This window comes from Diabrotica virgifera, chromosome 9 (genome assembly GCF_917563875.1).
Source record: "Diabrotica virgifera virgifera chromosome 9, PGI_DIABVI_V3a".
Taxonomy (NCBI): Eukaryota; Metazoa; Arthropoda; class Insecta; order Coleoptera; family Chrysomelidae; genus Diabrotica; species Diabrotica virgifera.
In genome coordinates this window covers 62,885,721-62,909,024 of record NC_065451.1, presented here as the reverse complement: position 1 = coordinate 62,909,024, position 23,304 = coordinate 62,885,721, and the positions used below count along the sequence as shown (strand labels likewise).

Sequence of the window (23,304 nt, the reverse complement as noted above, 5' to 3'; positions counted from 1 at the left end):
TCGTATAAAAAACTTCAATATGGCATTCGCTGAATATGTCCAACCTTATTGGTTGCTTAGAAAATTGCAAAATAAATCATAAATATTGAGTTTTTATAAATATTCGTAACTTAGGTAAAAATTAACTTAGAATCTTCTTATTAAGCGGAATGCCGAGACTTCTTGTACTTAAATTATATTTTAAATTTCAAAGCAATTGGTCAAATAGTTTAAAAGTTATTTAATTTATTTTTCCCAAATTCATTTTTTTTGCAACACTATAAGTCAGAAAATTATGAGGTTACAATAATACTTCGGACAGTTTATGAAAGAAGAACATTTATACTATTACCTTAATTAAAAATAAATGACAAAAAATAATTTTAAACAGTGTAAAATTATTTTGCAAAAACATGTCCATTTTTTTGCTTACTTATAAACAATTAGAATAACTTTTTAACCGTTACCCGTAGAAAAATTATTTTTTCATATTTAGAAAGACTGAATTTTTATACACATTTAGAAAGAAAAACAACTGTTCTAGGACATTTAGGGACAAAGTTAGCCCCCCCATTTTTTTAATTCACATGTTTTTCAAAATTATTTTGCAATATCTATAATTATTTTTTGTCATTTTTTTAAATTAAATTAATACTGTAAATTTTCTTCTTTCATAAACTATCCAAAATATTACTGTAACTTCATCATTTTCTGACTTACAGTGTTGCAAAAAAAAATTAATTTTGGATAAACAAATTAAATAACTTTTAAACTGTTTGACCAATTGCTTTGGAATTTAGGGTGTAATTTAAGCACCATAAGTCTCAGCATTCCATGTAATAAGAAGGTTCTAAGTTAATTTTTACATAAGTTATGAATATTTATAAAAACTCAAAATTTATGATTTATTTGGCAATTTTCTAAGTAACCAATAAGGATAGATATATTCAGCGAACGCCATATTGAAGTTTTTTATACGGTTTATGAGTTTATTACTCTCAAATTTGTTTAAAATGCCCAATTTTTTAGTAAGAGACGAAAAAAGCGAAAATTTACCGTTTTTTGATCTTCATTTGTTTATAACTATGTATATCATCAAAATCGGCTGCAGGAAACATAAAGGTTATTATTATAGATGACCATATTACTCGAAAAATTTGGTTTCAACCTGGAGGGGGATGTGTCACCAACACGATATTTTTTTTCCTTATTTCTCTGAACTAATATTCTCCAAGTTCATGTTTCGTGACCCGTCAAAATAGCCCGGTCAAAACAGCCCCGTCAAAAAAGCCCCGTCAAATTAGCCCGAACACCAAATATCCTCGACAAAATAGCCCGCAAACAAAATAGCCCCGACAAAATAGATCGCACACAAAATAGCCTCGGTCAAAACAGTCCCGGCTAAAATAGCCCCGGCTAAAACAGCCTTTTATAAACAATTACATAATTATTTATACAAGGTGTCCAAAAACTTTTTTTAATTTAAATTATTTGACAAAAAGGAAGAATGTATTTAATTTATTTAATTTAAAATGCATTTTACTGTTGCCCGAAAACAGAAAAAAATGTTTATATCATAAATAAACATTGATTTTCGCTTAACTTAAATGTTCAAACTTCCAAGAGACAGGGAAGACAGGACTCGAGTTCCCTGAAAAGACCATTCTTATTAATGTGGTTAAGATAAACATCTGAATAGAGGATAATTACCATTTCCGAAAAAATGTATTTTTAAGGAATTATTTCATGATGAATTCTGAAGGGAGCTTTTTTGTCGGGGCTATTTTGTCGAGGCTATTTTGTCGGGGCTATTTTGTCGGTGGGCTATTATTCCGCGGCTATTTTGTCTGTAGGCTATTTTGTCGGAGCTATTTTGTGTGCGGGATATTATATCGGGGCTATTTTGTCGGAGCTTTTCTGACGGGGCTATTTTGACGGGGTACCGTCGTTCGGTTCTTTACGCCAGCTACATACTCGACGGCTTCATGGTAATGCATGATAACGTTCGATGTCACACAGCGCGGATTACGAAATATTACCTGGCCAACATCAAAATAACAACAATGGACTCGCCTCTATTGAGCGCAGATATAAATTTCATCCAGCACCTATGGGATAAGCTCAAACGCAGGGTTTGGGTCCGTAATCCAGCACCAGCGATAGTTGCGGAGCTAAATACTGCATTAGAGGAAGAGTAGGAAGCGATTCTTCACGAATCAGTCAGAAACTTAATAAGGTCCTTAAGATCTCGCATGGAAAGTTAAATTTCTTTTACGTTCATTGCATAATGACTAATGACTTTTATTTATAATATCTTTTCTTACACACAATATTCAGTTATCTTTGTTATGTTCTTTAGTTACTAACTTTATAAATTACAATAAAAATTACTTCTGTTCACAATATTTTACTTTTAATTATGTTGATAGGCATTTGCCAAGCAACGTAATAAAAAAAATCTAACTTATTTTACTTTGGAATCAATTTCTTTGGTCGCAATTTGTAGTATTATGCTTTATTTAATTCAATCTTACCTACCAACATTCTGAGACACATTGTATCGTCAAGTGGGGAAAGACACGGGATACAGTTCTGTGAACCCGGATGGGGCTGGTATTGTCCTGCAGGACAAATTTTACAAAACGCTTCATCAATTGGACTAAAGGTATGTTTCGGACAAATAACTAAAAAATAGTAGGATTTAGTAAGGCAAGAAAATACTGTAACTATGTATGTAGAAAAAGTAACGTAACTTGATCATATTTTAATTCCCAATAGAAACTTTACACAATCCAAGTAATTGCGAAATTAATTGCATAATTTCTTGCGCAAGAACTTGTGCAATAAGTTGCAACTAACTTTTGCAATAAAGTGATTACACGGCGTAAACAATAATTGCATATACTGACATTAAGTAGACAGATTTTTTTTATTAGAAAAAGAAGTCGCATCCACCAAAAGGTTATTAGCGACGGAACAAAATATAAATAACAAAAGTAAATAGTAGTTTATGGATCTTAGATAATTAACTATATTGGTATAGGAACAGTTTTGACCTAGAGCCTCTGGTAGAGCGTTTGGAATATTATAGCGCTGTCTTTCTTGGTCATATTTACTACAACTTATTAAAAAGTGTTCGACTGTTAATCGGACGTTACACTGATCACATATAGGTGGATTATTCTTTGTGAAAAGGTAAGAGTGCGTTCACCTGCTATGTCCTAGACGTAAACGTGCAACCAAAATTTCTTCTCGTCTATTGCGCGACGATGGAATCCACTGAGACAGGGCCGCCACTACCATGTGTGCAAAGTGTGCATCGCACACGGGCGGCCAACAATAGTGGCGGCCAAAAGCAGGCCACTGATGATAATACCATTTTTTTAAAACGAAAACAAATTAAAATAATTAAATAGTAATGATACAAATAATTCTAATTCTAAAGTCTAATAGTCCAAACAATAACTATTATTATTACCTGATAATACTAAAATGCGTTTCATTTATCATTTATAGTTTTTTTCTGTTCTGCGCATAGTTAAAATCTGGCGGTGAATGATGCAGTAATACAAATAAGTTTTGAGTCGGTGGAATTTTTTAGTACTTTACAGGAACTATATGTATTTTTTTCTTCTTCGAATATTCGATGGAACATTTTATTAAAGCACCTTCCAAAGTTGACATTGAAGCATTGTCGGACACGTGATGGGAGACTGGGATAGATGCAACCGCACCATTAAAAACCCAGATATAGTCGGTTCGCTAAACTCAGACACAACTGGCTAGTGATTTTAGTAGGTATTTTTTTTATTTTTTGCCAAAATTGGCAAAATTACTAACTCTTTAGTAATTATTAGCATGTTATTAACTATTTAGTGATTACTTTTTGCCAATTTTACCAAATTGGCAAAATTACTTAGCCAATTGTGACGGAGTTTAGCGAACCGACTTTAAGTAAAATATATTATGATGCTTTAGAAAAATTGCAAAATAATAACAAAAAGGAGATGAATACAAGAACTTTCGCAAAATCCGTTAAAAATAAAATTTGGAAATTCAAATTCATATGTTCTGTTGTGGTGTGGCAAGATATTTTAAGTAAGTAAAATAAACGTGGTTATCAAAATCCTTTAAAGTCCAAAATTTGACATAAAATCTTCACTTGTAGTATTATGTTGTATATTTACTGTTTATTTTAATTAAATGGACGTTTAAATTCGGATATTGAGACACCTATAATGGACCTTGGATCAGGGATATTAGTCTAAATGTTCAAGTATTTACCTATTTACAAATGATTATTGTTATGCATCTTCTGCACATTTCTTTAAATAGGTACTAAGTATGTATATATTTCTAAAGTGTTGGAAGGGGGTGGCAAATATTAAGTTGCACACGGGCAGCCAACACCTTAGCGGCGGTCCTGCACTGAGACACATTATTTTTGATTTTATTCAGCTTAGAATTATTTTGAGACTACTTATTTCGCGACAAACACAACACTTTATTTTTAACATAAGCTTTTAAGTCACTGGAAACACACTTGCCTATCGGCTCCGAAAAATCACTCAAAATTGCCTCTCGTGCAGCCCTGTCAGCTTCTTCATTTCCTGTTATTCCGACGTGTGAGGGAACCCATACAAATTGGACGCTTCTTCAGTGTTCATGAGCTTGGGACAGCTGGTACTTTAGCAACTTTTCAAAAGGATGTTTCGGAAAAATGAGTTTAGAGAGCTAAGGGAATCTGATATGATCAGGGCTTTTGTGAGTGTAAGCTCGTTAAGAAGTTTCACAGCACGGTATATGGCGTAGAGTTTAGCTGAATATGTGTTACATGCTGGAGTTAAACGGAGAAGAAGATTGTTTTCTGAAGAAACGATTGCTATGGCTACACCACCGCTTGCACGACTTGCATCTGTACGGTCTTTGCGGAAACAAGTGAAATGTTTTGAATTGTAAAACTAATTTGATTGGTCTTTAAGTTTGTCTCCTGTAGACAAATATATCTGGAGAATATTCAGATAAAAGAAGCTGTAGCATAGAGGGACGATGGAAAAATCCATCAATGTTCCATTGAAGTATCGAGTTGAATGTTGTTAACAGATTCGGAGTTAGATGATACTGAACAACTGTCTATAGAAGAGTCACTCTCTTTTCACTAAACTTTTCACTAAACTCTCTTTTCCTAAATGAATGCGTAGTTTCTTTTGAAGTTTTGTAAACTTGGTTTTTGGAAATCTATCATTTGCATATTGATAGCTGCTTTTTAAAAGATGGAGTAAACCAGCTATATCAGTTGTAAATTCTTTAACGACGCTAATACTGTCGGGGGAGCCTTGGACATTATCAATCAGTAAGGATAATAATTGGTGGTAATTTAAAACGAATGGTGGGGTATGATTATCAATAAAAAGTTCAAGAGTTTACCGTGTAGATGGGACTTTAGATGAGCGCTGTTTTTTTGGTTTACAGGATTTGGGTTTCGCAAACAGATTTTGTGATGAAATTGCTGAGCCTGAAGGAGGCGTATCGATCTCACCAATACTGCGTTTTATGAAAGAACTTGCATTTTCGCAAGTTCTATTAGAGTTTTCACTTAGATGCTGTGGATTTATTACATTTGGAATTACTGGAGTAGACTCATTGGTAGTGACAGAAGTCGAGCTTGAAATTTTGTTTGTAAGATTGGTTGAAATGGTTGTTTCAGAAAATTGTGGTGATGTATCAGTTTTATTAGAGTTTTCTGCAGTTGTATCTAATGGAAGAGGTGCTGATAGATTGGAGGATATTGCTTCCGAAGTTTGTGAAAACGGTATTGCTGCTGAATGAGGTAATTTCTTGGTAATGGAGATTTGTAGGTGTAGGTGATATGCTCGGATTTGTTAATGGATAACTTGATGACTGCTGAGTATTTGGTACCTTGTGTAATATACTTGTTGGAGCTGTTTGATTTGGTACTTCATTGTTTGAATAAATATGAGTTGATTCCTTTACTGAACTGTTATTACATTGTGATGATATATGTCCTGTATTTCTGCAAATAAAGCAGGTGAGTGTACCTTGTGACAAAAATATGCGGTAAGATGTTTGGTCGAAATTTATTAGAATAGAATCTGGAATTAATGATGTTATAGGGCTTACATAAAAACTTGTCTCCGAAAGCTCAATATGTGACTATATTCGGGAAGAGTCGAGCTAATTTTCAGAAATGTTATTGGGGAAATAAGCTTTAAACCGATATTCTGTAATTCTTTAACTAATACTTGATGAGGAATTGACGGGCAGACACCAGACAAGACTAGTCTTTCTGCTGGAGAGACAAGTCTTCGTGCTGTTATAACTTCGCCGAGTACTTCTATAGAGCCATGTTTTATCATGAAAATATCTACTACGGTTTTGTTTGCCAAATACATACAGATTTTATTATGAGATAATCTAGATGAAAAAATAATCTTTTCTGGGTTGATGATTGTGCCCAACGGAATTAAATAATCCTGCTGTCTAGCATTATCGATACAACTAAATACAATTGCTTGGGTCTTACTCGGAAAAGAATGTGAAGCAGCTGATGCATAACTGTTTGTGATATTCGAACGTTGATTTACTGGACTGGTTAGATCGGAAGGTGTGTTTACATTGCGTGAAGCCATTTTAAGCTGCGGTGGCGAAAGCTTCACTCCGACTCCGGTAAGTGACAGACTAACCGCATGCTAGCTAACCTCACAAAAGATTGTACGGTGGTGTATATTTCTTATTTGACGTTTTCTTTTCACAATAATAAAATAATAATTACGTATAGATGACTTACGTAGTAGTATCTAGTAGATAAACATGTAATTAAAAAAAATATTTAATAAAACCACTTGTTTTTATTAAAAACTAGGAGTACAATATCAGTACAATTTAACCATACTTTGTCAGAAATTTCTTTGACAGTTATCAGAAAAGAAACTCGCAAAAGTCTTATTTGATTTAACAGCGGATTTAAAAATCCACGGATTTAACCTACTTTTATTTAGTTGTTCCATTTCCTTCTCAGCCGCAGTTTTTTCCATAATTACGATAATACCATTGTTTATAGTAATAGTTGGTAAACTCAAGAGATACATTTGTTTGATTCAAATTGAGACAGCCATCAGATGTCACCACCATTTCTGTCAGGGTCGCAACGTCACGCGTAACTAAGATACATTCAAAATGCATGGATACCAAGTTGGATTCGCCGGTAGCGCTCTTTCGCGGTTTGAAATTTGTACTTTTCTTGTAAATTGATGTATGTCAAATATTCCAAAACTAGAAAAATAGATATTTATCTAGACAAACACAAATTATGAACTGAAATATTATTGTAAACTGATTATTGAACGATTACACAGAATTAATAGTAAAGGCAATAATAAATTATGCTTTTTAATTTTATTCATTATAATTTTATTATTAGTTTCTGTGACTAGATGACTGCTTATGCAAGAGACCATTTAGAAAATGAAGAAGTTTATGTGAAATTTAAAGGTTACCTCTGTTTTTATTGGCTTCAGTTTCGACGGTAGCGCTTTCCCAAGGTTTGAAACTTGTACTTTTCTTGTAAAATTGTTCAAGTTAAATGCACAAAACTCACAAAACTGCCACTAACTATTTAATCCCCTCTACTCATCGGCTCACAGCGAATACGATCCTATTCATAACACCCCAAGTCGCATACATATTAAAAAAATAAATATATGGAAGAATGTATATTTAGAAATTGAATAAATGATTTCATGCTATTATATATGTATATTGTATTCGCTCTGTGCAAGTACTTGGAGGCGATACGAGAAATGATCGTGCGAGAATAGCGGAGAAATATTGTAACTTTCTTAAATAATTCATTGTCAATTGAAATTGTCAAATTGACGTATATTTCATATCTACTGTCAATGAAGAAGAAAAATTATATATTGCTGCACAATATTGATATGATATGCAATTATTATATAAAGGTAAATGTAATTAATTGTATTTTGCTTGCATTACTGCATTTTAATAACTAATTTTATTTACTACATACAATTGTTTACGTTTTAATAACATAACCTGAATCTTATTTTGTCTTCTTATTATTTTTTTGGACTATGGCCTTGACAATTATCCAGCAACCAGGACCATATGATTGGCCAATATAATTAAAAGTGCGAATAAAAGTGCAGAGCGAAGAAACCAGGTGTCGCTTTTCCGAACTTGCGCGGTCCCAATAGTAAGCATGACATTAATTCAATTTCTAAATACAGAGTGGGCCAAAGACAAGAGTCCATCCACCTCGATATTTGGCAGTATTTATCAGATTTTAAGGAAATAAAAAACAGGTCAATTTTTGATCTAAGGGGGACACATTTTTATGGTACATATATCTGTCATTTGTCAACCCCTCCCTTTCACTTCCCCCACCCCTTATTTTAAATAGGGAATAGGGGTCGTGCTAGCTCATTTGAAAGGTTATTCAATTCTCTATTCAGTAATATTGACATTGACATAATCATGATAGTGATCCAAGAAAAATTGTTTTGAATTAAATTAATTGACAAAAAAAGAAGAATGTATGTAATTTATTTAACTCAGAATACATTCTACTACGGACAGAAAACAGAAAAAAATGTTTATTTGATAAATAATTTGGGCGTATATTTTTTCACCCCCGAGAAGGGGTTAAGTCACCCCCAGGACAAAAGCACACACCGGCACAATATCACTTTTTTCTTTAGCATATTAGCTATGCATATGCCAAATTTCATGTCAATCCAAGCGGTTCTTTATAATTTAGAAGTTTTGAAATATTTTACCGTTTAGCGAACGTACTATTAATGGATTATGATTATTTAATTTATGAAGAAAATTTTAACCAAACATGCGGTTCTTAATATGATACACTAGAATACTAGAATATCAAAAATTTTGGAAACGTTATAGTTTTTAACAACTTACCACATACTCTTTGTTTAAATTTTTCAATTCCATAGCCTCCTCTGCAAGTAGTTATAAGCTTTGATGGCTTGTTTGTTACTGTCGTTATATTGGTCAGAAAGTCCAGATCAGTATCAAGTCTTGTATGTACTATAAAAGAGAACTATGTATTTCAATAAAAATGCTAAAATACACCTATCTAATAAAAATAATAAGAAAACACTGCATGGGGTAATTGTGGGGCGGATAGAGGAGCTCTGCGGTTACCAAGCCTGTCCCAAATAAAATGTGAAGAGTGATTGGCAAGGTTAGCAACCTACCAATCGTAAAAACGAACACTGATCAAAGAAACAATGCGAAGCCTCGGAATCGGACTAATAATATATAGACGACAATGGCAACAAATAAGGACAAGAGAATAATATACAAAACCCAGATGAGAGTTACTACATGGAACATCAGATCGGTCAACACGGTCAAGTGCTGAAAGAGAAACAAATAGACATACACGCTCTACAGGAAACAATAAAAAAAGGAAAAAGACAATAAGAATTAGGTAAATATACACTGCCCAATTAATTAATTAATTTAAATATATATTAATCTAAAGTGGAGTAGCAAAAGACAACAAAGCCAAAGAAGGTGTAGTCTTACTAATACAGAGTATCAAAATCACATCAAACAGCCTCAATACCTTCTTCTTCTTCTTAACGTGCCCTATCAATTCCCCTTGACGTTGGCGATTAACATGGCGAAACTGTCTCTGTCTCGAGCTATTCTAAATAGGTGTTCTGCTTTCTTTATTCCTGTCCACTCCCGGATATTCTTCAACCAAGAGGCCTGCTTTCTACCAATTCCTCTGCGTCCTTCGATTTTACCCATCATAATAAGTTGAAGAATATTATACCGGTCTCCCCTTACTACGTGTCCAAAATAGGCCATCTTTCTATATTTGATGTTATCAAGCAGCTCGCGGGTAGCATTTGCTCTCTTAAGGACTGCCACATTTGTCAGCATAGCCGTCCATGGTATTTTCAGAATACGTCTGTGCAGTCACATTTCAAAGGCCTCCAAACGGTTAATGGTGGATGTTTTTAATGTCCATGCTTCGACACCATACAAGAGGACTGACCAAATGTAGCATTGAATCATGCGCTTTCGAAGTTGAAGTTGAAAGGTATCATTACAGAAGAATGACCTCATTTTTAAAAATGTCGTGCGGGCTATCTCGATTCTACATTTTATCTCTTTATCTGGATCTAGTTGTTCAGTAATATGACAACCAAGATATTTAAAACTGGGTACTCTTTGAATTATATGACCATCAACATATAACCGTGAATCTTGATGGGCCAAACGGCTAAACACTATCACTCTTACTAATAAACCAAATATAAAAGTTATACTGAGAATAAATCAGGTATAGGCAAAATCACTACCAATAAACATGGAATAACTTAGATATAGGTTATACTTGGTATAAGAATTTAGTCCAAATTTATACCGACCCACACCCTTGTTTAAGTCTTGTATAACCTATTTTATGACTGTCAATGTCATCAAAGGCAAAAATATATTATCTTTTGATTTGTTTTCTGAGTAATTATTTAATAAAAAAAATGTGTTAAAAGGTACAGCGACTGTCGAAGAAGTTGATAATTTAATTAACATGATAGAAAATACACGAAAAAGGAAACTTTTCAAAGATAGAATAAATCCCTTTTCACAATACACCGATAAGGAATTCAGAATTAAATATCGTTTTTCTAAAGAGGGTGTAAGGTTTTTAAGTCCAGAGGAATAAGGTTTTTGTCGGGAAATTTTAGCAGCCAGGTTGCAAATGGGTTTTTTGGGTACTATATACCTAATACAATATAAATACAAAAATGCCAGCCACAATTGGGACGAGAATTTTAGTTATTAACAAATAAGGGTCAAAAATGGCAGTTTTTTCGTTTAAATCGCTACAGGCAAAAATGGGGTAATTAATAATCTTATTTGGGGTATTCATCTTTTAGCAGATGAGCAAAGGTTTAAAATGGCAGTTTTTTAATTTTGGTCCGATTATTTGTTGCTTCGAAAATTGCAAAGTAAGACTAAAATTTCGAAAATTAAAAATTTGCTATAACTTTTGCAAAAATGAATTTACAACTTTGATATTGCATGAAAAGTTAAGTCAAATAGTCCATATTATAATGCCCAGAAGTATTCAAGATTATTCGTCAATTAGTTTAAATTTTATTCAATTTGTTTATCAAGAGTTCAGAAAATAATAATGATACAGAAATTCTGTGGAAACCATATGAAAAAATAATACTGCAATAAAAACTCATTTTTATCATTACGAAAACATTTTGCAAATCAGTCAATTTTGGCTTATATACAATTTGAATAACTCTGTTAATATTAACTGTAGACTTAAATCTACTTTGGGATTTGAAAAGCTGGTATTTTTATATAAACGAATTTTCAAAAAAAAACTTTTCGGCTAGGTAATTTGGTTTATCAGTTACAGAAAAAAATCAAAATTGACATATTTGACACAAAATATCGTTGTTCTATGTATTTGTGCAGAAGATTTAGACGTTGCCGAACTACTATTTCGGAATAAAGTGGGAATACTTATATCTAACTTATTCCGTGTTTATTAGTAACAAATTATTTTTGTTCTATATCTACCTTATACTTAGGATAACTATTCTAGATATAAATACGGAATAACCTTAGAATACTAGTGTTTTATTAGTAACAGTGTTAGTATTTTGTTTTTGAACAGTTTATATTTAGGCCAAACTCTCTTCCCACTGTGTCAATGGTATCTAAAAGGTGTTGTATCCATTCATATACCTACCTCAATACCTACGTACCAGAAAGAAAACTAAAAATAAGAATGGACGAGGAAGTCATGAGCATCATTGGAGTATACAGCCCAGAAAATAACAAGCCTCAAACAACAAGGAAACCATTTTATGAAAAATTACAAGTAGTAGATTATAAGTTAGTGGGAAGATGATACTACTGGAGGATTTTAATGCTCGAATAGGCAAACAGGTAATGACCGTAATAAGGCGAAAAAATACAAAATAATACTATAACTCAAATATTCTTACTTGGAATGCTTGTAACAATTTTTGCGTTCTTATTAACCAGGTAGATAATATTTGTATATGCCTTAAATCTGCAATTCAAGTTGCAATTGTCATCGTTTGTTGTGGGTAAAATTTCGTGAATGTCGTTCATCGTAGCTGTCACAGATACTTTAAAATATGTGTTGTCCTCCTAAAAAACAATATTTTAATAAATTAAAGTTTTCTATAAATATTCTGGCACAATTCTCTCCCCCCAAGATGGACCACAAATTTTTTTTCTAGTATTAAAAAATAATGTTTATATCACATTTTTATTAGTATCAATAGTCAATTGCGCCCCAACATGCTCTACTGATTGGTATATGCCAATTTGGATATATTTCGGACAACCCTCCAGTCGAATTGGCGGCATTCTAGCTTCGGCATGGCTAACTTTTGCAAGTTGGACTCCAACGCATGCTCTCTCAATTGAAGTAATGCCTCCCATACATCCTGGTAGGTAGGTTGGTCATGGACAATGTATTTTGTTACCAGACAGAAAAGATAACGTGATGTAAGTATCTTGGAGATTAAAAGCTTTTCTGGGATCTGGAAATTGGGATTGAAGTTCTGCAACTCGACCAAACTTCCTTCGAGAGACCAGGATGGTCTGGGTAAGTGAGTAGTGATATGCTACCATGAATTCCTCAAACATGAGGTCAGGTACTTCTCAAACATGAGGTCAGGTACTTCTCGGACTTGGTTTACTTCCACTTCTTCAACTACGCTGTGGTCTCTTTCGATCGACACCAGCAGGTGTACTACAATAATTGGCTTTCCCCTCGGAATCTTATAGTCCAAGAGGCAGCGCTGAAAAATCTCTCTGAATTTACTAAAGCTAGTTTTTTCACAATTGATTACTCTAATTGTGTAGAGAAACATACTGCGGTCGGTCAAGTGAAACGTAGAACAGGTGGCACTGATGGCTTATCAAAGTTACTTACCTGCGGAGGTAATGCAATCCATTTACTGAGGCTGAAAATCAGTACCCACATTCTAAATTGAATATAAATAAAAGTTATTATAGTCGGTCAGCTGTATGACGGGACAGAGCCGGTCGGTCGGCCCTAATGAATGTACAGGGTTATTCACTATATTTTAACCCCCCTGTAAACTGCTTTATTTACAGAATTAGACAAAAATGCAAAATAAAAAAGTTATTCGATTTTTTAAATTATGATTTTTTGACATATATATAATAATAGTAACGTCATCCATCTGGGTGTGATGACGTAATCGACTATTTTTTAAATGAGAATAGGGGTCGTGTGCTAGCTCATTTGAAAGGTTATTCAATTCTCTATTCAGTAATATAAACATTAAGATCATTTGATGAAAGGGTTGCCAATGCGAGTCCATTATACTATTGGATATAGGAATTAAGTCAATACTCGCAATCTTAAAGTTTGTATGTTTAATAGTTGTTATACGGGGCAACCGGTTTCAAGGCTTACAATTTTTGCCTCATCTTCAGGCCCAGTACATAAAGTCTTCACAATTACACACTACAAGATATCAGTTACGGAAACTGTCCTACAGCTAAAGATATTCGTGGAAGTCACCAGCTCCATCAAAACACCTGACTAGTCTAGCAGCTCTTAGTCTATGGATTATTTGTTATATTGTTCAATGTAGAATTTGGTTTTAATTCTTGTGTTCTAGGTGATGTATGTTTTTTGCAGTTTACAGTTGTTTTTTGTCTTGGTCTTTATGCAGTTGTTTTTGAAGTTATACTTCTTTAGGCACGATGAGAGTGAAATTTAATATGCGCGAATTCATCAAAAACCTTGTTTCCCGGCGTAGACGCATTATACCTTTGCTCTGATTGGGTGTTCAAATGACATGACAATAATTGTTCAATATGAAGGTTACGGATAAACAAATATTGTATATTAGTTTTTATTGTTTTGAGGACACAGACGAAAGCAAGTTTATAATTGTAGTAACTTTTTAAATAGTTTTTAAAAGCAACAGGTACGTACTTAATTGTAAATGTTTCAGTATTGTAATAAAAAATTATATAGGTACTTACCTATTTGGAAAATGTATGTACCTATCTATTAGTAGGTAATGCTTTGATTCACATAATTTGATTACCAAAAAAAATTATACCACTCTTCATCTAATATACCTATTGTTTTCTTACTCTATGTTTTGTTGTATTTAAATATTTTAATTCCCTTTGTGAACACACACACACACACACAAAAATCAAACTAATTTGATTAAATTCAGAACTGTCAAACAGTAAAACGTTCAGTTAGCCTACCTTCCCACATGACAAGTACGTGTAAGTGGTCAAGTCAGGTGACGGGTGTGTGTAAGTGGATTTCAACTCTAAGCACGCGGGTTCGAATACCAATGCAAGTTTTTATTTTTTTATATTTTTATGCATTTTATGATTGTGAATATATTTGTTATACCGGGTGGTGAATCGGAAAACGGGCCATAGGAAACTCAATGTAAAATTCTAAACTGTTGAATTCCTGCTTCCCTAATTATGTTACATCAAAAGTCATGAGAAGTTATTTGTAGAGGATTGAAATCTGTATTAAAAACAGAAGTTACAATTGTTCTACGATTTAAACACATTCCAAAATTTTGAAAAATATAATGTATTTACCGCAGTAGGTATGTGTGGGTATGTTAGGCCACACGTTACTATTTAACTGACAGTGAGCACATTATTGACTAAAGAAAATATCTTTATTATTAATATTTTCTCCTTAACTAAGGGTATCTTATCAACTTTATTGTGTTTTAAACAAAAAATGATAAAATAATTAAAAAAATTGACAGTTCTAATTGTTAATATAATAAATTCATTGTCAACAAATGCAATCTTATACACATTATTGTATTGTGTGTGGCCTAGCTTTGGCGTATTACTCTGAAAATTGTATTATATTTTTACAAAATTTTGAATAATTATTGTTCATAGAACAATATTAACAGTTGTTTTCAATAGAGAATTCAATTCTCTACAAATAGTTTCTGATGACTTTTGATGTAAAATAATTAGGGAAGCAGGAATTTAACAGCTTAGAATTTTACATTGAGTTTCCTATGGCCCGCTTTCCAATTCACCACCCGGTATAATTTTTTTCAGAAAATGCGTATTTAGTTAAAATTTTTGCCAACAATTATTGTTCAGAAATCATTTCTTTGGTGCATTTTTCAATGTGTTTGTGTGTGTTTTACTCTTTAATTTTTTTAATTTTTGGTATTGTTTTAATAAAAATGACTGGAAAGTAGTAACTATTCAAATTAATCTAATATTTAAATCAAATATAAATAAACTGTTTAAAGTACATATATTAATTTCGTTGGAATCATATTTATAATAGAAGTATAACTTCTTCTTCTTCTTCAGGTGCCATCTCCGCTACGGAGGTTGGCAATCATCATAGCTATTTTAATTTTTGAGGCAGTAGCTCTAAATAGTTGTTTTGAGCTGCATCCAAACTATTCTCTCAGGTTCTTCAGCCATGAAATTCGTCTTCTGCCGATGCTTCTTCTGCCATCTATCTTTCCCTGCATTAGTCGCAGGATGCCATACTTCTCGCCCCGCATCACATGTCCGAGGTACTGTAGTTTTCTTTCTTTAATTGTAAGTTCAACTTCCTTCTCTTTACATATTCTTCTCAGTATAACTTCTTACGTGCGTACAAAGTACACACACATTATTTTTTATTTTTATTTTAATGTTTATAAAAGTGTAAAAACATTTAAAAATGAGACATCACTGACAAAAAAAGGTTTTTTCAGGTTGCCAGAGAGACCTTATATTTTTTATAAATAAAATAAACTACATAATTGTTAAACTACATAAAATTTAAAACAAAAAAGTTCCCATACAGAATTGTTATAAAATCAACAGTTCTAGAATTACGGAGGGTGAAAAGTGGAGGTTTTCGATACTTTTTATATTTTTGGGGCAATTTATAATATTATTACTGATCAAAGAATTTTTTTAACAGGATTGTGTTTTGTAAATAAAATTTGCTATTTTAGTGGCCGGTGGTATGTTAGTGATAATCCCTTGAAGAAACGTCAACGTCAACAGCCAAAATCATCAGAAATTGCCCAAAAAATACAAAAAGTATCGAAAACCTCCACATTTCACCCTCCGTAACTCTGGAACCGTTGATTTTATAACAATTATGTATCGGACCTCTTTTGTTTTAAATTTTATGTACAACATTTTTGTATAGAACATTGTTTACGCTAGAGCATAGTTTTGGAAATATTGACGAAAACCGTAAAAAAAACTACTAATTTACCGACTTCTCCCCCATCTCCCCCCCAAATCGGACGCTCAAAATGGTGTAACTCTTTACTGAACAATATGTGAACCATATAGAACAATTTGGTGTTGGGGGAAAACTTTTACTTTGGATGTCTGGGTGAGGCCTTTTTTTGGACCAATTATATTATACTACCTCCGTAACTTTGGAACCGTTTATTTTAGAAGAATTATGCATAGGACCTTTTTTATTTCAAATTCAATTTACAATATTTTTGTATAGAAGCTTGTACATGCTAAACTGCATAGTTTTAGAAATATTAACGAAAAACGTAAAAATCTCCTAATTTACCGTCTTCTCCCTCACCTACCCCCAAACCGGACGCTCAAAATGGTGTGACTTTTTTCTGAACATTATGTGGACCATATAAACAATTTGGTGTTGGAGGATAACTTTCACTTTAAATGTCTGGGTTATGCCATCTTTTGGATCAATTATATCATACTATTAGTATTTTCATTTGAAATTTTCTACAGGTGTTAGCCTACTTAATAGGATATTCGATAAGATTTTGTACCGTTTGCATGGCGTACAAAAGCTAAGAAGAGCACTTAGTTGTCTCCATTTTTAAGGATGGGGATTATTACATTTTTGTGCCATTTTGTTGGCATTTCCTCTTCGTTCCATATATGTGTTATTAGTTTGTTGTTTGTGGTATTATTGTCTATGTAAAGTTTGTCCCCTATATTTAAGGAATGCAGCCGGAATATTGTCGGAGCCTGGAGCTTTTAATTTGCGAATTAATTTAATTTCAATTGAATCTTCAATTTGAAAATTGCTTGCAATGTTTCGTCTATATGTGGGTCCTTTACCGGTAGGTTCAAACCAAGGTGTATGTATATCTTATCCATGTTCTTCCTGTTTATTTATGTTTAATAAATTTATAAAATATTCTTGCCATGTTTGAAGCAGCTCTTCATCGTTGATTACTAATTCATTCTTATTAATATTAAGGGGATGGGTACGAACTTTCGCCTTCAATGCCATTTCAATGGGATTCAGTTTTTTCGAATCCTGAGAAAACTAATGAGTATTTTTAAAAAAGTTAAACGCAGAGTGAAAGATTACGTTATTACCGAGGGCCGAAAGTCCCTGAGAACTTATATAATGTTTATTTTATTAAGTTACAGGGGTAAAAAACTAAGAGAAAATTTAGTGTGATTTTTAATTTTAAATATCTCATTCAAGAAAAGCTTCTTATTCATTCTAAGGGACTTTCGGCCCTCGGTAATAACGTAATCTTTCATTCTGCGTTTAAATTTTTCAAAAATACTTATAAGTTTTCTCAGGATTCGAAAAAATGATTACATTTAAAATACATTGAAAATTTTGACAGGCGTCAAAATTTTACATTTTGTTCCTTTCCCCTTAACCCATTCGCTGCTGATCACGCGCCAGCGCGAGATATAGTTATTCCAGTCAGGTGCCGTTCACGCGCCAGTGAATGATACGGTTACTTCAGTCACGTGCCGTTCAACGAAACTAGGACATACATAATCCCCGGACAAATAATCCCGGACAAAAAATCCCCACAAATTATCCCTGGACAAAAAATCCCCAGACAAAAAATCCCCGTACAAATAATCCCCGGACAAATAATACCCACAAAAATCCCGGATAAATAATCCCTCAAATTTTTTTGGACAAAATATCCCTACAAAAAATCCCCGACAAAATATCCCAAGAAATATTTGCTCATGTTTGAATATATCATCGATGCTGTCGGTAAAAAGAACAAAAACAACAAAAAGAAGCAAGACGAATAGGTATCATCAGCGAATCTCAAATGACTAAGAATTTCTCCGTCTAGATTAATTCCCTTTTCACTCAAATTTGCGTTTTTAAACATATGCTCCAATAATGTTGTAAATAATTTTGGCGAAATTGTGTCTCCCTGTCGCACTCCCCGTTTTATTTTAAATACGTTGGTGATGCATACAGATTATAGGCCATGTTTTGAAGATAGTTATTCAAAGCAGAGTCAGCCAAAGATTTAAGAGAATAATTACAACATGATTCCCACAGCCTTAGCTCATTCCGCATTCATATCTTCCACGATTTTTGAAAAAACTCACAGTCGTTTGTCATGTAAAATTTGAAGTTTTTGGCATGGAATTAGAATTCGAAATTTTGTAAAATTTCGGGAAAACTTTTAGAGAACTATTCGGCTACAAATATTTCTTGGCGATTTTTTGTCCGGGATTTTTTGTGGAGATATTTTGTCCGGGTTTTTTTGTGGGGAAATTTTGTACGGGGATTATTTGTTCGGGGATTTTTTGTCTGGGATTTCTTGCCCAGGGATAATTTGTGGGGATTTTTGTCCGGGATTATTTGTCTGGGGATTATTTGTCCGGACCCCTTTTGAACATAGTTATTCAAAGCAGAGTCAGCCAAAGATTGAAGAGAATAATTACAACATTTAAAATTTTTTTTGGCATGGAATTGGAATTCGAAATTTTGTAAATTTTCGGAAAAACTTTTAGAGAACTATTCGACTGCAAATATTTCTTGGGGTTTTTTTGTCCGGGATTTTTGTGGGGATATTTTGTCCGGGTTTTTTTGTGGGGATATTTTGTCCGGGGATTATTATTTGTTCGGGGATTTTTTGTCTGGGATTTCTTGCCCAGGGATAATTTGTGGGGATTTTTTGTCCGGGATTATTTGTCCGGGAATTATTTGTCCGGACCCCTTTTGAACATAGTTATTCAAAGCAGAGTCAGCCGAAGATTGAAGAGAATAATTACAACATTTAAAATTTTTTTTGGCATGGAATTGGAATTCGAAATTTTGTAAATTTTCGGGAAAACTTTTAGAAAACTATTCGACTGCAAATATTTCTTGGGGTTTTTTTGTCCGGGATTTTTTGTGGGGATATTTTGTCCGGGTTTTTTGTGGGGATATTTTGTCCGGGAATTATTATTTGTTCGGGGATTTTTTGTCTGGAATTTCTTGCCCAGGGAAAATTTGTGGGGATTTTTTTTCCGGGATTATTTGTCCGGGGATTATTTGTCCGGACCCCTTTTGAACATAGTTATTCAAAGCAGAGTCAGCCAAAGATTGAAGAGAATAATTACAACATTTAAAATTTTTTTTGGCATGGAATTGGTATTCGAAATTATGTAAATTTTCGGGAAAACTTTTAGAGAACTATTCGACTTCGACTGCAAATATTTCTTGGGGTTTTTTTGTCCGGGATTTTTTGTGGGAATATTTTGTCCAAAAAAATTTGTGGGGATTATTTGTCCGGGGATTTTTTTCTGGGGATTTTTTGTCCAGGGATAATTTGTGGGGATTTTTTGTCCGGGAATATTTGCCCGGGGATTATTTGTCCAGACGCCCATTCAACAGAATGGCTCCTAGCAGAGTTCCATTCTCTTAGATAGGTATATACAGGAATACCTCTTAGATAGGAATATACAAATGAAAACAAATTTTCAAATTTATCTGGCGTAAAGTTGAAAGAAGAAATTTAACTATATATTCTTGTTAGCTTACTTTGGTAAAACAACGTGGTCTCCCGATATCCACGTGACACAATCTTCCGTTACCGCCACAGAGTACAGGGCCAATTATTTTTGGCAAATATCCAAATAAAATATCGCCGGTTTGTAAGGAACAGCTATCGTTAATCCAATACAATATTTCAAGTTGAATTTTATATACCGGAAATGTTATCAGCTGCATCTCGTGTGTATAATTTTCCATATTTTCCTTTTTGATTTTGGTGCAAGTGTAGTTTCCAGCAGTTTTCTCGTCTGCGTTTTGAATAACTAAAGGATTCTCGGAAAACGGCAGAAGTTCACCTAAAACGAAACATGTAGGAATATTAAATTTGAAGAAAATGTTGGACTTTATTACCATTGTGTGATGGTTTGCAGAAACAGAAGCTGCTAGTCAACAGACACTTCTGAAATGAGCAAAAATAATTTAAATTAGCGGCCTGCTTCATTTTTTCGACCGAGTACATTGCACATTACGAATGACAAAGGTATGATATGTAAATCAAGAATGTATATATGCTAACCTGATTCTAAATATAAAGAGTACTGAAAAGTAATCGTAATTGTATTATTGCATTAATTAAAGTTACATACATATATGTCCTTTGCAGTTCCACAAGTCCAAAATAAAAAAAAATGGTTCTCAAAAAAGATGCCAACAAGAAAAGGCCAATTCCGAACACCTTTCAGTAATAATTTTGTAGATCAACCTAAAAATTTTGTCATGGAAGACCTAATTCTATAGGGTCCTACCGAGAAAATTCCTAAAACTGCTATAGAAAATATTTTTTTGTGAGAACAGAACCTCGGTAAACATTTAATATAATAAGGGGCCTCTGCAGTGACAAAAAACCTCTAAATTTTCTTATTAAAATCTTTTGTATACATATCTGTTAGGGTTAGATAAGGCTTACTATAGCTTAATTACCTTCAAGGCTTACTTTAGCGAAGAAATCCAGCAATGGTTATGTCATAACTAAAGCTCGGATTTATAGGCAACAAAAATTGAAGAAAAAGGCGCCTATATAGGCAAAGATTTTTATTAAAAACGCAAGAATATTAACATTTAGGCAAAATATAGGCAATAAAGGAATATAACTTATTATTTATTGTACAAAGTGAATTAACGTAATATTAACTTAAGGCAGGTATATTTACACATAATCATAACATTAGTATAAATAAACTAGTAACTAAATAACTGTTAATTAATAATTAAACATTGTAACCACTTAAAATTTTATCATTAATAGAAACAACTAAATGTTTTTCAATATTTTCGGTCTTAAAACTATGTCTTCGATCACTTAAAATTAATTTGTACATTGAAAACGAACGTTCGACATCGACAGATGTAATTGGAGCATATTTCAGAGTATGGTGGCTCCTGACTTCTGAGCCACCCTGGATACTTAGGGGTGGTTACCCCGACTATGAGGGTTGATGTAGTAAATATCGTTCGTAGTTAATACATTTATTTACACGTTAAGTATATCACAGAAAGTAACTGGTGGTATAGTATTTACTTGAATTCGATGTTACCCGCTGGAATCTCAACTACTAATTGATTTATCTGTTCCCGTAAAAGTATAATTAAAGGTCGATTGTTGTTTATTTACTGTTTTGGTAAGCCAAGGTGAAAGTGATTCAAAAGTGCTGACTGTTAATAAACACCCACTGAATATTATTGCAACTCGACCTTGTATCAAATACTAGCATGCATCGATGCAAAAACTAGGTTAATCGTATTTATTAAAAACAAACATTACCACGGGCATTTAATTATTAAAAGGTTTATTTTTAATATGATATTTACTGAGATGCTGTGTATCCCAATTCAAGAGCCGATAATAAATCTGGCATAATTTGTAATTCCTCGGAAAATGTCCCATTCAAAACTTTAGCAACATTAGATAAAAACGAAAAACCTTCATTCTTGTCGAAAACATATTTCATTTTTTTTTAAAATTAATTGACCGTTACTTCCAGCTGCCGATTTAATTTTCGTCTTTAAATTATCTATTAATTTTACTGACTCACATAAATTTATCTCTTGTTTTTCTAATAAGGTAATTGTGGTAACTATTAATTTATAATTGTCATTGATATAAGCGAGTTCCTGTTTCAATTTGGGATTTTTTAATATTTTTTATGCTTCTCGAATGGCTTCGGAAATATCATCATCAAATTCTGACATAACTAATTCTATTTCATTGCAGTGTTCAAAGTAAAAAAAACTGCTTCGAGCCAGGTTTCCCACCTTGTAATTACTGGTTTAGGTGGCAAAGGGACACCGGGAAGTCTTTCTTTATATATTTGCACCCCCAACGGAGCCTTTACAAAAACTTTTTTCATAAAATTTATAAAATTATTTACCAACGGAAACAGATTTCTTATTTCTTCAGCAATTCTATTTACCCCGTGGGCTACACAAGCGCAATGAATTAAATTAGGATAAAACATCTTTAAATTAACAGCAGCTTTTAACATATATGCCGCAGCCTCTGAAAGCATTAAAACTATTTTTTTTACTGGTGTAGGGTTGGATAAAAAGAGGTTTGTTAAACTATCTTGTATAAATCGACTTATTGTTAAATTCTTTGTTTTTTCCAATTCTTTAACGGCAACTAAATAAGGTTTCCTCGCAAAATTTTCGTTCAAAATTCCAATCATTAAATTAGCTATATACCTGCCACATATATCTGTCGCTTCATCCACGATAATATACAAAAAATTGCCCTCTAACTCCCGCTTAATTTTTGAAATACATTCCACATAACATTTTTCCACAGTATGTTTTCTCAATGTACTCTCGTCCGGTAAGCATTTATTAAGATATTTTTCGAAAAAGCATTTAAAACTAGGGTTATTAACTTTATACAGAAAAATGTTGGATGCAATCATCATCTGGCATAAATCAAATTTAAATGAGTCTTCCTCCTTTTTTTTTTTGAACTGCTTAAACTATCCCGCAGAGATATTTGGACTAACTTAGAGGAATTTAATTTTTCAAAATTACGTTTATGAAGTGGGGTTCCACAATGTTGGTCAATAAAGTACTTTTTTCTACTTGAAATCTGAGAATTTAACAAAAATAATTAGAATTCTAAAACCGCTTTAGAATTTAGTTATGTTGTGGGACGAGAAAAAAAAGAGAAAAAATAAAACTTACCGATTTGGTGGTTTACAAAATGCTCCATCTCCTTCTAGAGAAAGTTCCGAATAAAGTGCGATCCATAGCCTTAATTTAGATGTCATCTTTTCACACAAATGTCTAAAACGTTTTAAAACGTGTTCTTTGCTTTTTGGTATACGCAACAAAACTAAACTAGGATATAGCAATTTGTGACTAAACTCTGATACAGTAACCAACTGTACAACTGATAATAAACTAATAAAGCTTAGGGATTTCCAAATAGTTAACCCTCAAGTCTCGATAAGGTACATTTT

The 23,304-nt window shown here is 33.0% G+C and overlaps 1 protein-coding gene across 3 annotated transcripts in view; it reads right to left on the bottom strand.

Annotated features, from left to right (window-relative positions):
* LOC114325177 (serine-rich adhesin for platelets-like) overlaps window positions 1-23,304 on the bottom strand; it is a 116,008-nt gene that overhangs the window by 5,569 nt on the left and 87,135 nt on the right. Inside the window, exons 11-14 of one of the 3 annotated variants that reach the window (XM_050662922.1) lie at window positions 19,850-20,157; window positions 12,030-12,198; window positions 8,941-9,069; window positions 2,514-2,663 (exon numbers count right to left, since the gene is read on the bottom strand). In XM_050662922.1, the coding sequence (XP_050518879.1) occupies window positions 2,514-2,663; window positions 8,941-9,069; window positions 12,030-12,198; window positions 19,850-20,157 (756 nt within the window). Of the gene's footprint in view, window positions 1-2,513; window positions 2,664-8,940; window positions 9,070-12,029; window positions 12,199-19,849; window positions 20,158-20,212; window positions 20,262-23,304 lie in introns of those variants that run through there. The other 2 variants (XM_050662921.1, XM_028273168.2) reach the window with 2 other exon arrangements.